Raw genomic sequence first — 13,092 nt, forward strand, 5'->3', positions numbered from 1 at the left:
CTTATGTAAAGTTACTTTCCTGTATTTCACACACACACACACACAGACAGATATTTCACTTCCTGGACAGAGTGTCCTTGTTGCAGTCCTGACAAGTTGCAAGAAAATGCTTTTTCACTTTTCTGGGTTTTTTTATGTTGCTCTTCTAGAAAACATTTACAAATGTACTTTTTAATTCTGTGAATTTTAATTCACACACACACACACACACACACTGTGAATTTTAATTCACACACACACACACATACACACACACACAAACACACACACACACACACACACACATACACACACACATACACACACACACACACACACTTCAGAAATACACTTGACACAAAGTCACTGAAATATTACTTCATAAAAACAGCAGAACAAATGTGAAAGAACTTTCAATCTTCTGTGTCACAGGAACTGACCTCTGGACTGACAGAGTGGATCTGAATCCTGAACTTTACTCCATAATAATTTCACACATCAGTTATAACATCAGTTATAACATCATTCATAACATCATTTACGTCATTTATGACATTTTAAAAAATCATTCCTGACATCATTTATAACATCATGTCATGTCATTGTCTCCCACTTATCCATCATTCATAACATCATGATATCATTCATAACATCATGACATCATTCATAACATCATTCATGACGTCATTATGACATCATTTATAATGTCATTTATAACATCATTATGACAATTCATAACGTCATTTATAACCTCATTTATGTCATTTATAACATTTATAAAGTCAATTATAAGTTATTCATGACATCATTTATAACATCATTATGACATAATTTATGACATCATTATAACATCATTCATAACGTCATTTATAACATCATGACATCATTTATAACATCATTATGACATCATTTATAACATCATTTACGACATCATTATCACGTCATTCATAACATAATTCATGACATCATTTATAACCTAATTTATGTCATTTATAATGCCATTTATGACATTTATAAAGTCATTGATGATATCATTTATAACATCATTCATGACATTATTCATGACGTCATTTATATTATCACGTATGACATACTTTCTGACATCATTTATAACGTCATGCTTAACAACATTTATGACATCATGTATAAAGTCATTTAACATCATTTATAACGTCATTCATAATGTCACACAAAATCTTATTCCTGACATCAGAATAAACATCTGTATTTTACAAATTCTAAATATCTCTGTATAAGAAGTGGGTGTGTCCTGCATCATTCATAACCTCATTGCAAACATCATTTATAACACATTGCAGAAACTCTGTCCTCCCGTCGGACCGCTGAAGAGTCCGTGCGTCAGTGAGAAGGATTTTTCCCCCAATGTTTATTAACTGAATCCTAAAAGCTGACCCGGTCACTAACAGGCTGAGGATCTGACCAGTCCACAATAATATTATAATATAATCTTTTAAATTCCTTTTGTATTTCTTTTCATTCCTCAAAGCCTTAATAAAAAATGGCTTAATTCCTTTTATATAGCATTTAATTGACATTTGACCACGCCCCCTCATTAGCATATACATAATGAAGAGAACGGGGGGAAAATACAGAAAAAGAATAAACAATAAAACTATTCTTAAGATTATTAAATCATTTGTAATTATTAATATAAATTGATGTTTATAAAATGTAATAAAAACTCTATTATCAGTTTGAAATGAGTGCAAAATGTTTGAGTGCAAAAAAAAATCCTAGCTATATTTTTAAAATTTTTTAAAAATAATAATAAATTCAAGAATTAAAAGTGGGCGTGTCCTGCCACAAGACAACAATCCCGATTATATGGCTAAAACAGCAACACTGAGAATATATTATACTGAATATATATATATATATATATATATATATATATATATATATATATATATATGGAATACCTACATGTCAAACTCGTGAACAGTGGCCACTTTAATAGGAACACCTGTACACCTTGCATATTTATGCAATTCACGTGAAAGACAGAGAAAAAAAACGCCAGACGATGGTTTCAGCCCAGGTGTTCCTAATAAAGTGGTCAGTATATATGTTACATTCATATTTTTTTTGGAGAATAATTGTTTCTCATTCTGAAAGAAGGCACAAACACAATTTACACTAATGACATTTACTCACTTGTTTAATAAACAATGTTTGTCTTCACTTCATCATTTTGCCCCCAGGGGGCACAAACTTTTGCTCCCAAATGTATGTTTTGTTGTTTCTTTTTTTACACTATTAGTGACCTTTCTCGGTTCCACATCTTCCACTGATCTGAAATCAGTCTCTCTTTCATTGTTTCTTAAATCACAGAAAGGTGAAACCCAGCAACTTGAAATGTTTTTCTCTGAAGATCTTTCTGTAAAGGATGAACATTTATCCTGTGCGTCATGACTTTAACGCATGTGTGATGGATAATAAAAAGGTTTGTGGCGCCACCTGATGGTCAGACACGTGCACTGCACGAGATCCGCGGTCACCTGACTCTCTGAAGTAACGGAGCATCAGAATAAACCTCCTCATGACGTCACGGGACGTGTTTGGTCCATTAAATAGCTAGCTATTTCAGAATAAACCTCCTCATGACATCACAGGATGTGTTTGAATGTGAAAATGTTTTATCTGGCATCCGAAGGCGAATCCAAATCTCACTGCTCCCCGTTTTGCACGCGCGTGGCTTTGACGTTAACAGTGGTGTTAGTGACGTTAGCGCTGGTAGTGGACTCGGACTCCTTCTCACGCAGTGCCTCGTTTTCTCCCACCTCACGCTGCTGGTTATTAGATTTCCGAGACGCCCAATCCCGTCCCGTGGCATCGAAGAGACGCCCCATGAAGGCCAGCCCCGCCCGGCGCATGTAATGCTTCCCTACACACGTGTACAGGATGGGGTTGATGCAGCTGCTGACGAAGGCCACTGCAGCGGCGAAGGGTCTCATCATCGTCCGGATGTCGTGTCTGACAAGATAAAGGGAGGAGTGATTAGCGCGTTCGCTTCGTACACACTGAAATTTGTGCTGATTCGTGTTGTCACAGTTCTAGAGAATTGACAGAAATGAATTTGTTTAAACTTGTCTTTCCAGGAGCAAGTTGTTACTCGGGTTGGAATCGGTGCCAGGAATACTTGTGAAAGTAAAAGCTGGTTCCGTTTGTTTAAATTCATAAACTAGATCTCAAACAGAAAAACCTGCGCTTCACCATCAGGAGGTGATGAGCTCCAATCCCAGACATTTACTGAAGTCTTTCAGGTTACAGAGTCTAGAACTTGGCTGTGCTTTCTACGTGGGCGGGGCTTACTGACTCTCCCCTGTCAATCACAGCTACACTAGCCAGTGGTGGGAGTCTGTGTGTGTGTGTGTGTGTGTTTGTGTGTGTACGATGTGTCTCAGAGGAAGAACGTTTAGGATGGGGATTATGAGGATTAGTAGCTAACCAGGTCGTTAGGTTAGGAAAAGAAAGATAAGACATCAGAACTAAATAATAATAATAATAATAATAATAATAATAATAATAATAATAATAATGTGTTTGTGTTTCAGTGCTGCTTACATTTTAGGGTTCTTGACCAAACCTTCAGACACCTGCAGAGAGAGAGAGAGTTTATAATGTTTTTACCACACACACACACACACACACACAAAACACACACACACATACCCACACAACCCAAGCACACACACACACCTGCAGCATGTTGACGACGTGGTACGGCAGCCAGAAGACTGCGAAGGTGATGACGATGCTCAGGATGAGCTTCTCACTGCGGATGCGTCTCTGAAAGCGCGTGCGGCGAATCCTGAGGAGAACTCGGACGTAACTGACCAGGATCAAGCTGTAGGGCAGCAAGAAGCCCAGCACCGTCTCCATGGAGTACTGCATCGCCGCCTACAACACACACACACACACACACACACTGAATGAAGTGTAAAGGTGGACACAAATGAGCTGCACAGCGTAACCATAGAGTCTGAGATCATAAACGGTGTCTAATGAACTAACAGAATTCTTTTAATCACATTCTGAAGAGTGATAAATCCTAGCAAACGTTTGCTAATGCAGAAGCTTGTCCAAGTGGCTAGTTTCATGCTACGCTATGCTAATGAGGGATTTTCACATGAACAGCTTTACACCTGTAAGATGTTTATTAAATATTCAGCATTTACGCCGTATGGTTTCTTGGTCACATGACACCTTCGTTGTCTGGTAGCTGCTGTAACTTAAGTGAGAACACGAACCTAACTTCTTCTACGTCATTAACTTGTCATGGATGGCTTGGTTAATTCCCTGTTGGAGTACTAGGGGGCGTTCCAGCAGGGGGTTTGTTTATACCCTGTGCCATGTGTCTTTGTTTATGTTTTGTGTTCTCACGTGTTCGCCCCGCCCGATCCTTAGCCCGTTCCCGCCTCTGCACACCTGTCCCTCGTGTTTCACTTATTACCTCCCCTATTTATACTATTTATTTTAAAATAAACCCCGGTCTAATGTCTATCTATCCTTGCACTTGGGTCTGATCTCTCCTGCCTGGCACCCCACATTTGTGATGTAACTCTAAATAGAGAACATTCAGACCGAATAGAGCTGACGACAGTGTAGGAAAGCTACAGTGACACAAATAACCACTCTGTACAACCACGGTGAGCAGAAAAGCATCTCAGTACTGTATATCTGTATATCGCACCCTGACCGGATCGGGTTCGAGTCCTGTCCGCCAGGAGGAACAGGACGCTAAGTAAACTTAGCAAAGTGGGAGGATGAAGACTGGGGAAAAAGATTGATCTTTTCAATCCTATAAGCTATCCAGGTTTTCCTATTAAAGTGGCCATCATCTATAAATATATATATATACAATTTTGGATTTTTTTTTTCCATTCCACATGCTCTTAAATTTCCAGGAAGTGATTTTTAAAAATGATTATTGTTAATTTATAAAATGTTTTAAATTATTATTATTATTATTATTATTATTATTATTAAGGACATTTTTATTTTTTTGGCTTCACAGTTCAGTTCCTATAAGTAGATTTAATTCTAAATGGATAAGTTCAAAGTCATCTCGTTACAGTAAAATAATCCCCAAAGGTGTGATAGCTGTAACTCCGCCCCCTTCCCGCCCCCATTTAAAATGATGTATTTGTGTGTATTAACTCACGTATCCACTACTGGGGTGTATACAGTCACACACAATGCTGTTGTTTATCTTTGTTTCAGTTTTTCTAAACTCCAGAACCGGTCCAGCCAGAGCCAGCGCCATGATCCAGATGGCCAGTAGAGTCCTCAGGATGGTCTTGCGGGCGCTGAAGACAGCGAGACGCTGCGGCCACACCACTGCCACCAGCCTGTGGAGGCTCATCAGTGTGATCAGGAAGATGGAGGCGTACATGTTGGCGCAGCAGAAATAATACAGGACCTTGCACATGTCCTGGCCGAAGATCCAGCTCCTATTGACAAGGTAGATGATGAAGAAGGGCGTGAGCAGCATGAGCATGCCGTCTGCGCAGGCCAGGTTAAGGATGAGCGTGGACGTCACCGAGGGGCGCTGCGTCCGAGCCACCACGCTCCAGATCACGAAGAGGTTGCCAGGAATGCCGAGGACACAGGCCACGCTCAGGATCAGAGCTCCTGCAATGGTTCCTCCGAGGCTGGTCAGGATGTTGGAGGCGGACGTGGTGGACGGGGAGGAGGACGTCGGGTCAGAAATCACTAAAGAGGAATTGAGTCCAGGAGTCAGAGTGAAGGCCATGATGAGGATGAGGAAGATCTGGAACAAACAGGTTCACAGATCAGACACTGTTAATCACTGGCTAGTTCTCCAACAGTTAGCAATAATAATAATAATAATAACAATTATTATTATTCATGTATTTATTTATTTTATTATTATTATTATTATCAAATTTAAGTGAAGAAAATACTAAAAAAATAAAATAAACAATAATGCGCTCTATATATATATATATATATATATATATATATATATATATATATATATATATATATATATACCAAAAATACAAAAAATAGAAGCAAAAGAATTAATATAGAAGGCTTATTATTTTTATTTTTATTTTTATTTTTTTAATCAGTGATTGACGGAGCTTAATAGATGATTATTGGTGTTCTCCTAAACTTCAATGCAAAATAACCCCTCAGGAAACAAGCAGAAAGTTAAAACTAGAAGATCTCAAGACACGTTTCTGTCAGGAACAGCTGGACAGTTCCCTGCCAGGCCCAGAGAGGGCGCTGGCAGGTGAACCTTGGAAGCCTGCTTCTTTGTGTGTCTTTTGTTACGCCCTTCCTATTGTTCCTATCCTGATTGTGTCACCTGTATCCCATTAGCCCTAATGTCTACCCCTAGAAATAGGGATCCTTGTGTTTGTGTCCTTGTCCGTGATTTCTTATCTGTACCGTGGTTTCTGTTGGGCTTTTGTTTGCTAGGTTCCATGTCCAAGCTAAGGTCTAGGTTTTGTTTAGTTAACCACGCCATGTTTGTTTCCCTATGTCGCATCTTAAGTGTAATAAAAGCAGTGCTTCGCTGAATCCTGCACATGGGTCTCATTACACCGTGTGCTGGCGTGCGCACACACACACCACGGGCATCTGGGGTCGAGCCCCGCATAGGGCGGGGGTCCCAGACGTTACAGTTTCAGTCCAGCTATCTAAATGCGAGCGGTTAGCGACTAGCAGTCTGTCTTTCTCTAACCTTTCCTTCCAGCAAGGTCAGTCTCTCGAGCCGAGTTTCATCCCAGAAGTCCATTAGCTCTATAAAATCAGCATTAAAAACCACGTCTTATTATCTGAAAGCATCAGCACAGACCACCAGCCTCCTGCAGGACCAATAAATCCGACAAAAACCTCTTCTGAAATCACAAACAAGTCGCATTTATCACCACTGCCGCATCAAACATATTTAAAATGCCATTAGTGTCTGCTCCGGTTCTCAAAAAACACTAAGAGCGTGTGGGGAAAACAGTGGAAAAATCCCCGAAAGTATTTCTAACAAGTGTTAAAATCTTCCTGGATTAACAGTGGAAGCATCCAGACACCACAGGAACACTAGCGGAAGTCACACAGACGTCTGTTTTCCATCATTCAGTCTCTTTATGATTGCTCTGTTCACACGATATTTGACTTCTGATTCATTCATGAGCAAGCTAGCACCATGCTAATGCTAGTTTGCCTATTAATTAATTAATTAGAAGTAAAATAACGTGTCCGTAACTGATTATCATTAACTAGTGCGGAATTTAAGCTACGGGAATCGAAGCTAGTCTAAACGTTTTGCTAGCCAAGAAAACCTTAGCTACGTGATGAAGCATGGGAATGTGTGCAGTGTTTACAAGCTTCTTTCGTTAGCGTCAGCATTAATTCTTCATTCTGTTCAAAGCAAGGAGGGAAAAAAAACGAGGACGTGCCCTACATTAGCTTCATAAAAACAATAAAAAGAAGACGAAATAGGTCAAAGCCACCACCGTGCCAACGCGAGCACACCCGCGTGATACACCACAAATAATATGATAAATAGGTCACGACCACGATGATGTGCGCGACACAGCTAGAACAGAGAAGTCTGATGCAGGTGATTAAGCCCCAAGAGAGATAAGATAAGATCTTGACATTTAGAAAGTTCACAGACGTCCATGGAAGGAGTGATGAGAAAGCTGCACTTCAGAAACCGTTAACAATTCTGTCGTCTCAGATAGACGCGATCGCTTCTGGCTTCAGGAGGCTAGCCGCGGCTACCAGGCTAGATCCAGACATGAAGGAAGCGTGTAGCTGTATTTGAGTTCTACTGATTCTGCTTGGAACGTGATTGGATGAGTGGATGAAGCTAAACTGGTGGCTGTACACTCCCTGTCCGTCGTGTGGAGTTAGCCATCCGTAATGTTAGCGTGATTTGGTCTGTTGTTTTAGCGATTTGTTTAGAATTTTCTTGGAATTTATTTAGCAAATCTATCTTGTAAGCGATAAAGAAAATGGTCAGGTCTGTCGGGGGGGGGGGGGGATTATAGATAGATAGATAGATAGATAGATAGATAGATAGATAGATAGATAGATAGATAGATAGATAGATAGATAGATAGATAGAATGGAATTATCCAGTGTACGATGTTTAGTGAAATGCTTTTTGCTGAAAGTTCTATAAAAATAAATAAATAAATAATTGAATAAAAAATAGTTAAATAAAAGAAATAATCAAATAAAAAAATCCAATAAAGAAACAAAATAAAAATAGTTAAAATAAAAAAATAATCTATTAAAAAAAATTGTTAAATAAAAATAAGTAATCAAATAAAAAATTGTTAATAAAAAAATGAATAAAAAAATAATCTAATAAAAAATATATATATATAATAACTATATATATATATATATATATATATATATATATACATATATATATATATAGTTAAATAAAAATAAATAATCAAATGAAAAAATAAAAATTGTTAAATAAAAAAAAACAAAATAAAAATTGTTAAATAAAAGAATAATAATCGAATAAACACAATAATAATAAAAACAGTCAAATTAAAAAAAAATATAATAAAATGGAGTTTAAAAGTAAAGTGAAATAAATTCAAATGTATGTACAGAATAGAGAAATAGACAAAATGGTAAAAAATCAAGCATATGAATACAATAGAATGAGTGATGATGTGAATAGTGTGACTGTTGAGTGCAGTGTGTGTGCAGATCCTCAGAGTTTGCTTGATTTCGTGTTAAATTCTGCGATCACAAAACCAAACAATCCTGGAGACCCAGAAGACCGAGCCTGAACACTGTTATCTCGCTCATTACCCAACCTGAACCTGTGTGCTGTCGTGGTGTTATCATCGAATATCCGAGACGCCGTACACTCAACAGCGATTACGTTTAATCCTACACCTATTAAACATGACTAATGCCTTCATAAATAAAGCCCTACATTCTTTTACCTCCCTGATATCAGCCGTGAGAATCCATTAGCACTCAAGAACCGCGATTAGCTAAAACCGCCAGCGTGTGTTTCCAGAACGGAGATGTTTATCTCCGGGTACACATGTGCCCTTTAAAACACTCTGTCTGTCCTAATAAATCAATCGAATGGGTGCATCGACAAGATCGTATCAACCAGATGTGGATGAAAGCCACAGGTTCAGCGTAGCGAATACAACCGAGATTAAAAAATGATCTGGTCTGGTGGAGGATTGAGTTCTCAGAGGGTGGAAAAAGGGCAGAGTGATGGGTTGTGGAGAGTGTGGTAATGAGTCAATACTGGTGTCTGGAGAACATTCAGGCCTGAAACACACACACACACACACACACACGAGTCTATTGTATACGAGTTAATAAGTGAGGAACTTACAATAAAATGTCTCTGAATGGCTTTCAGCCCTACAAGGAGGATCTACCTGTTATAAAGGCATTAGAATATTAGCAGCATTGTTTATTTACAGCACAGGAACTGGAAATGAAAATGTCAGATATTGTGAATAGAATAAAAAGTACAAATTCTGTATATCAGGATCAGGTCAGGATTCGGATCGATTCACCATGTAGGATTCTGTATTTTCATTCGATTCTCAGGATGTTTTAAACCTAATGATGACTGAAAAAGCTCCTTTTTGAGGTTTTAGAACCTAAACACAATTAAAAAATAGTTTTAAAAAATATCTAGTGTAAACAAAAGCTGGATTTTGAACATGAGAAATCGTCAGAAATACGTCAGAGCTCCTTCAGTGCTGTTTGAAAACTGCTGAAGAATTGTTTTGAGTAGTTATAAGATGTTATAGCGTATTAGACGTGTTGTTCGTTGCAGGTTTCTCCAGACACGTGGTGTTGAGTGACGTGATCGCAACACGTCTTCAGCCAAAGCCCTCTTCTGTTCAGGTGTGAGGAACATGAGTAAAGCTCTCAGAGAACGTCAGGACATGTGTGACTTACAGAGGCTAAACTAAACTAAACTAAATAATAAAAACGGTTCTGGGATTGTTATTGTGTTTTCTGATTTTGTTTTCTGATTTATTTTATTTTCTGATTTATTTTGTTTTCTGTTTTTTTTTGTTTTGTTTATTGATTTATTTTGTTTTCTGATTTTTTCATTTTTTTCTAATGTATTTTCTTTTCTGATCGAGTTTGTTTTCTGTTTTTTTTTTGTTTTCTGTTTTTGCTGTTTTTTTTTATTTATAATTATTTTATATTTATATTATTTTTTAAATTTTGTTTTCTAATGTATTTTGTTTTCTGATTTATTATTTTGTGTTCTGATTTTTTTGTTTTCTGATTTACTATTTTGTTTTCTGTTTTTGTTTTCTGTTTTTTTAAATTATTTTGTTTTCTGATTTATTATTAATGTGTTTTCTGATTTTGTTTACTGATTTATTTTGTTTTCTGAATTACTTTGGTTTCTTGATTTATTTTTTGTTTTCTGTTTTTTTTTTCTACTTTTTTTTGCTTTCTGATTTATTTATGTTATTTCTATTTTGTGATTTATTTATTTATTTTGTTTCTATGATTTATTTTGTTTTCTAAATTGTTATTGTGTTTCCTGTTTGGTGATTGTGTATTGTATTTCTCGGCCACCGAAGCCTCTTCACTGGGAGGAGTGTAGAAGTGAATGCTGGACCTGTGATTTCATTCATTTGAGTTCTGCAGAAAAACAATGTGTGTGTGTGTGTGGAGTTTGTGGATCAGCCAGAAAGGCGAGCAGATCCAGAACCCTCCTGTCAAACAGCGGGATTATGTAAATCCATTAATAATTAGAGTTTCATAAGAACTTCGTTTCAGCTCCTTGTGTGAAGTGAAGTGATTTAAAATCCAGACAGTTTCCAGGTGAAGCAGAAATAAAGAGCTGACAGTACAGAGTGTGTTGAAATGGAGCTCCATGTGATTCATTCAGAGTCTTATTGATTACAGCAGCAGCAATTAGGCAGAAATCCTCACATATCCCCCGGAGATTACAATAAAACGCTCAGTCCTGGGTGTGAACGCTGTTTTTCACAAATAATTCAATTTCAATTCAATTCAAACTCTAAACAACTCTTCACAATTTATTTATTCCTGACTCTCAGGATATGGTTAGCACTGCTGCCTCACAGCAAGAAGGTCCTGGGTTCAAACAGGCAGGGGTCTTTCTGTGTGGAGTTTGCATGTTCTCCCCGTGTCTGCGTGGGTTTACTCCGGGTACTCCGGTTTCCTCCCACAGTCCAAAAACATGTACATTAGGTTGATTGGTAATTCTAAATTGCCCATAGGAGTGTGTGTGTGTGTGTGTGTGTGGTTGTCTGTCTATATGTGTGACCCTGTGATGGACTAGTGACCTGTCCAGGGTGTACCCCTGCCTTTCACCCTATATGTGCTGGGATAGACTCCAGCAGATCCCCATGACCCTGATTAGGAATAAAGCGGGTATAAACAATGGATAGATGGATGGATGGACTCTCAGGATTTTTCTCTACGTTTCTTTCAATCTGATCGTTTACTAAACTGATTAATCAGGCGTCTGTTTCAGATTTGCGCTTATTGCACTCACCAGAAGAGACACAGAGCACATCTGTGGAAAACATCTGTCTTATCTGCTCTGATGAGTGAAAATGAAAGATCTGGGGTGCTGGGTAAAATGAAAGATCTGGGGTGCTGGATAAAAACACTGTAACGGGATTTCAACCAAAAAAAAGTGTTGATGTTGTAGATATGAGTGTTGAGAAGGTGTGTCACTCTAAACAGGTGTGTGTGTGTGTGTGTGTGTGTGTGTATTACAAGAACAGGTTTTTTCTGTCCAGGTTTAACAGGCGAGACCAGACTTGAGCAGAGAGTAGAGATTGTTTTAAGCTGGAAATCAGGCAGATTTCGATGTTTCTCTTTCCCAGAACAAGCTCCTGATCCACAGTGAAGATAAACACGAGCAATCGTTTGGAGCAATCGCTCACACACACACACACTCACACACACCAAAAGATACACACACCACAAAAAGGTGCCCATATAACCAAGGCAGCACAGGAGAACCATTTGAGGTTAGGGTTAGTGTGTGTGTGTGTGTGTGTGTGTGTTTAAACGTCTCCATTCATAAAACACAAAAAAATTAGGGTTTTGTTATGGGCGCGTGATTTCTCGGCGCCGCGTCACCTGGCCAGATGTTCATGCTTTCACGAGTCAGATACGTGTGTGTGTGTGTGTGTGTCAAAATCTGAAGCACGGATACACCCTTTGAACGTAGACATTTGGCAAGAATTTTAAGCTCACACATACGTACACCTACACACATAACACTCTCTCCCCCTCGCGCGCGCGCACACACAGACACGCGCATACACACACTTTAATATTTCCAGCGCTAAAACTCAATGCCGTTAATTCGGGTTCAGTCGGTGTCTCGAGGTATTTTGATAAGTCACAGAAACCCTGAACAAGTGGACATGAAAGTGAGACTCTCACCTGTTCCTGAAGTCCTGCAGGAGGAGAAAGACAGAAAATAAAACACCTTGTCTCGTGAGTCTTGAGATCTTTTCTTCAGCACGTGCTCACCGTCTGTTCCATAATCAACACATTCCACACTCCTTTATCTCCTCTCTCTCTCTCTCTCTCTCTCTCTCTGAGACGTTCCTCGTCTAGCTTGGAATTAGAATAGGTGGAGTTCCTCCTCCTCCTCCCCCTCCTCCCCCTCCTCCTCCTCCTCTTCGTCATCTTCCTCTTATCTCTCAGTACATTGCTTACATCTCCGATCTAAACTGCTGTTATGAGTGAGTTCAGCCGTATTATTAGGAAATCACACACACACACACACACACTCTCACACACACACACACACACACACATGTTCTTGTCTTCTGACGTTTCCCAGTTTCTCAATCTCCTATCCTATACACACATCACAGGAGGGTTAATGGTGATTAATACACGTGTGTGTGTGTGTGTGTGTTCAGGCAGGTACAGTGCTGAGGATCTGATGATTCATGTTTACTGTTAATACAAAGCTATCAGTCTATCAATCAATAAATGTCGACACATTCAAGACAATTTCAGTGCCCTGAGGTAAGGAAGAAATAACATGCCTTATCCTGCTGCTTCAGGAAAATAACTTTAAATAAATACACT

The 13,092-nt window shown here is 38.6% G+C and overlaps 1 protein-coding gene across 1 annotated transcript; it reads right to left on the minus strand.

Moving 5' to 3' along the window:
* Positions 1-410: 410 nt before the first annotated feature.
* ltb4r2a (leukotriene B4 receptor 2a) lies at positions 411-12,620 on the minus strand. Its single transcript, XM_058385141.1, has 5 exons — positions 12,433-12,620; positions 5,165-5,773; positions 3,700-3,900; positions 3,565-3,596; positions 411-2,973 (listed from the first exon to the last, which is right to left on the minus strand). Exons 2-5 carry the CDS (start codon positions 5,753-5,755, stop codon positions 2,667-2,669), a joined length of 1,131 nt encoding a protein of 376 aa, XP_058241124.1. The 5' UTR covers positions 5,756-5,773; positions 12,433-12,620; the 3' UTR covers positions 411-2,666.
* Between the last annotated feature and the right edge of the window lie 472 nt (positions 12,621-13,092).

The sequence above is a fragment of the Hemibagrus wyckioides genome, linkage group LG29 (assembly GCF_019097595.1).
Source record: "Hemibagrus wyckioides isolate EC202008001 linkage group LG29, SWU_Hwy_1.0, whole genome shotgun sequence".
Lineage (NCBI taxonomy): Eukaryota > Metazoa > Chordata > Actinopteri > Siluriformes > Bagridae > Hemibagrus > Hemibagrus wyckioides.

Coding starts and splice junctions, on each gene's coding strand:
- ltb4r2a (XM_058385141.1), bottom strand. CDS start 5,755: ATGGCCTTCACTCTGACTCCTGGACTCAATTCCTCTTTAGTGATTTCT. Junction 3,901..5,164: donor TACACCCCAGTAGTGGATAC/GTGAGTTAATAC, acceptor TGTGTGTTGTAG/GCGGCGATGCAGTACTCCAT. Junction 2,974..3,564: donor TTGGTCAAGAACCCTAAAAT/GTAAGCAGCACT, acceptor TTATCTTGTCAG/ACACGACATCCGGACGATGA.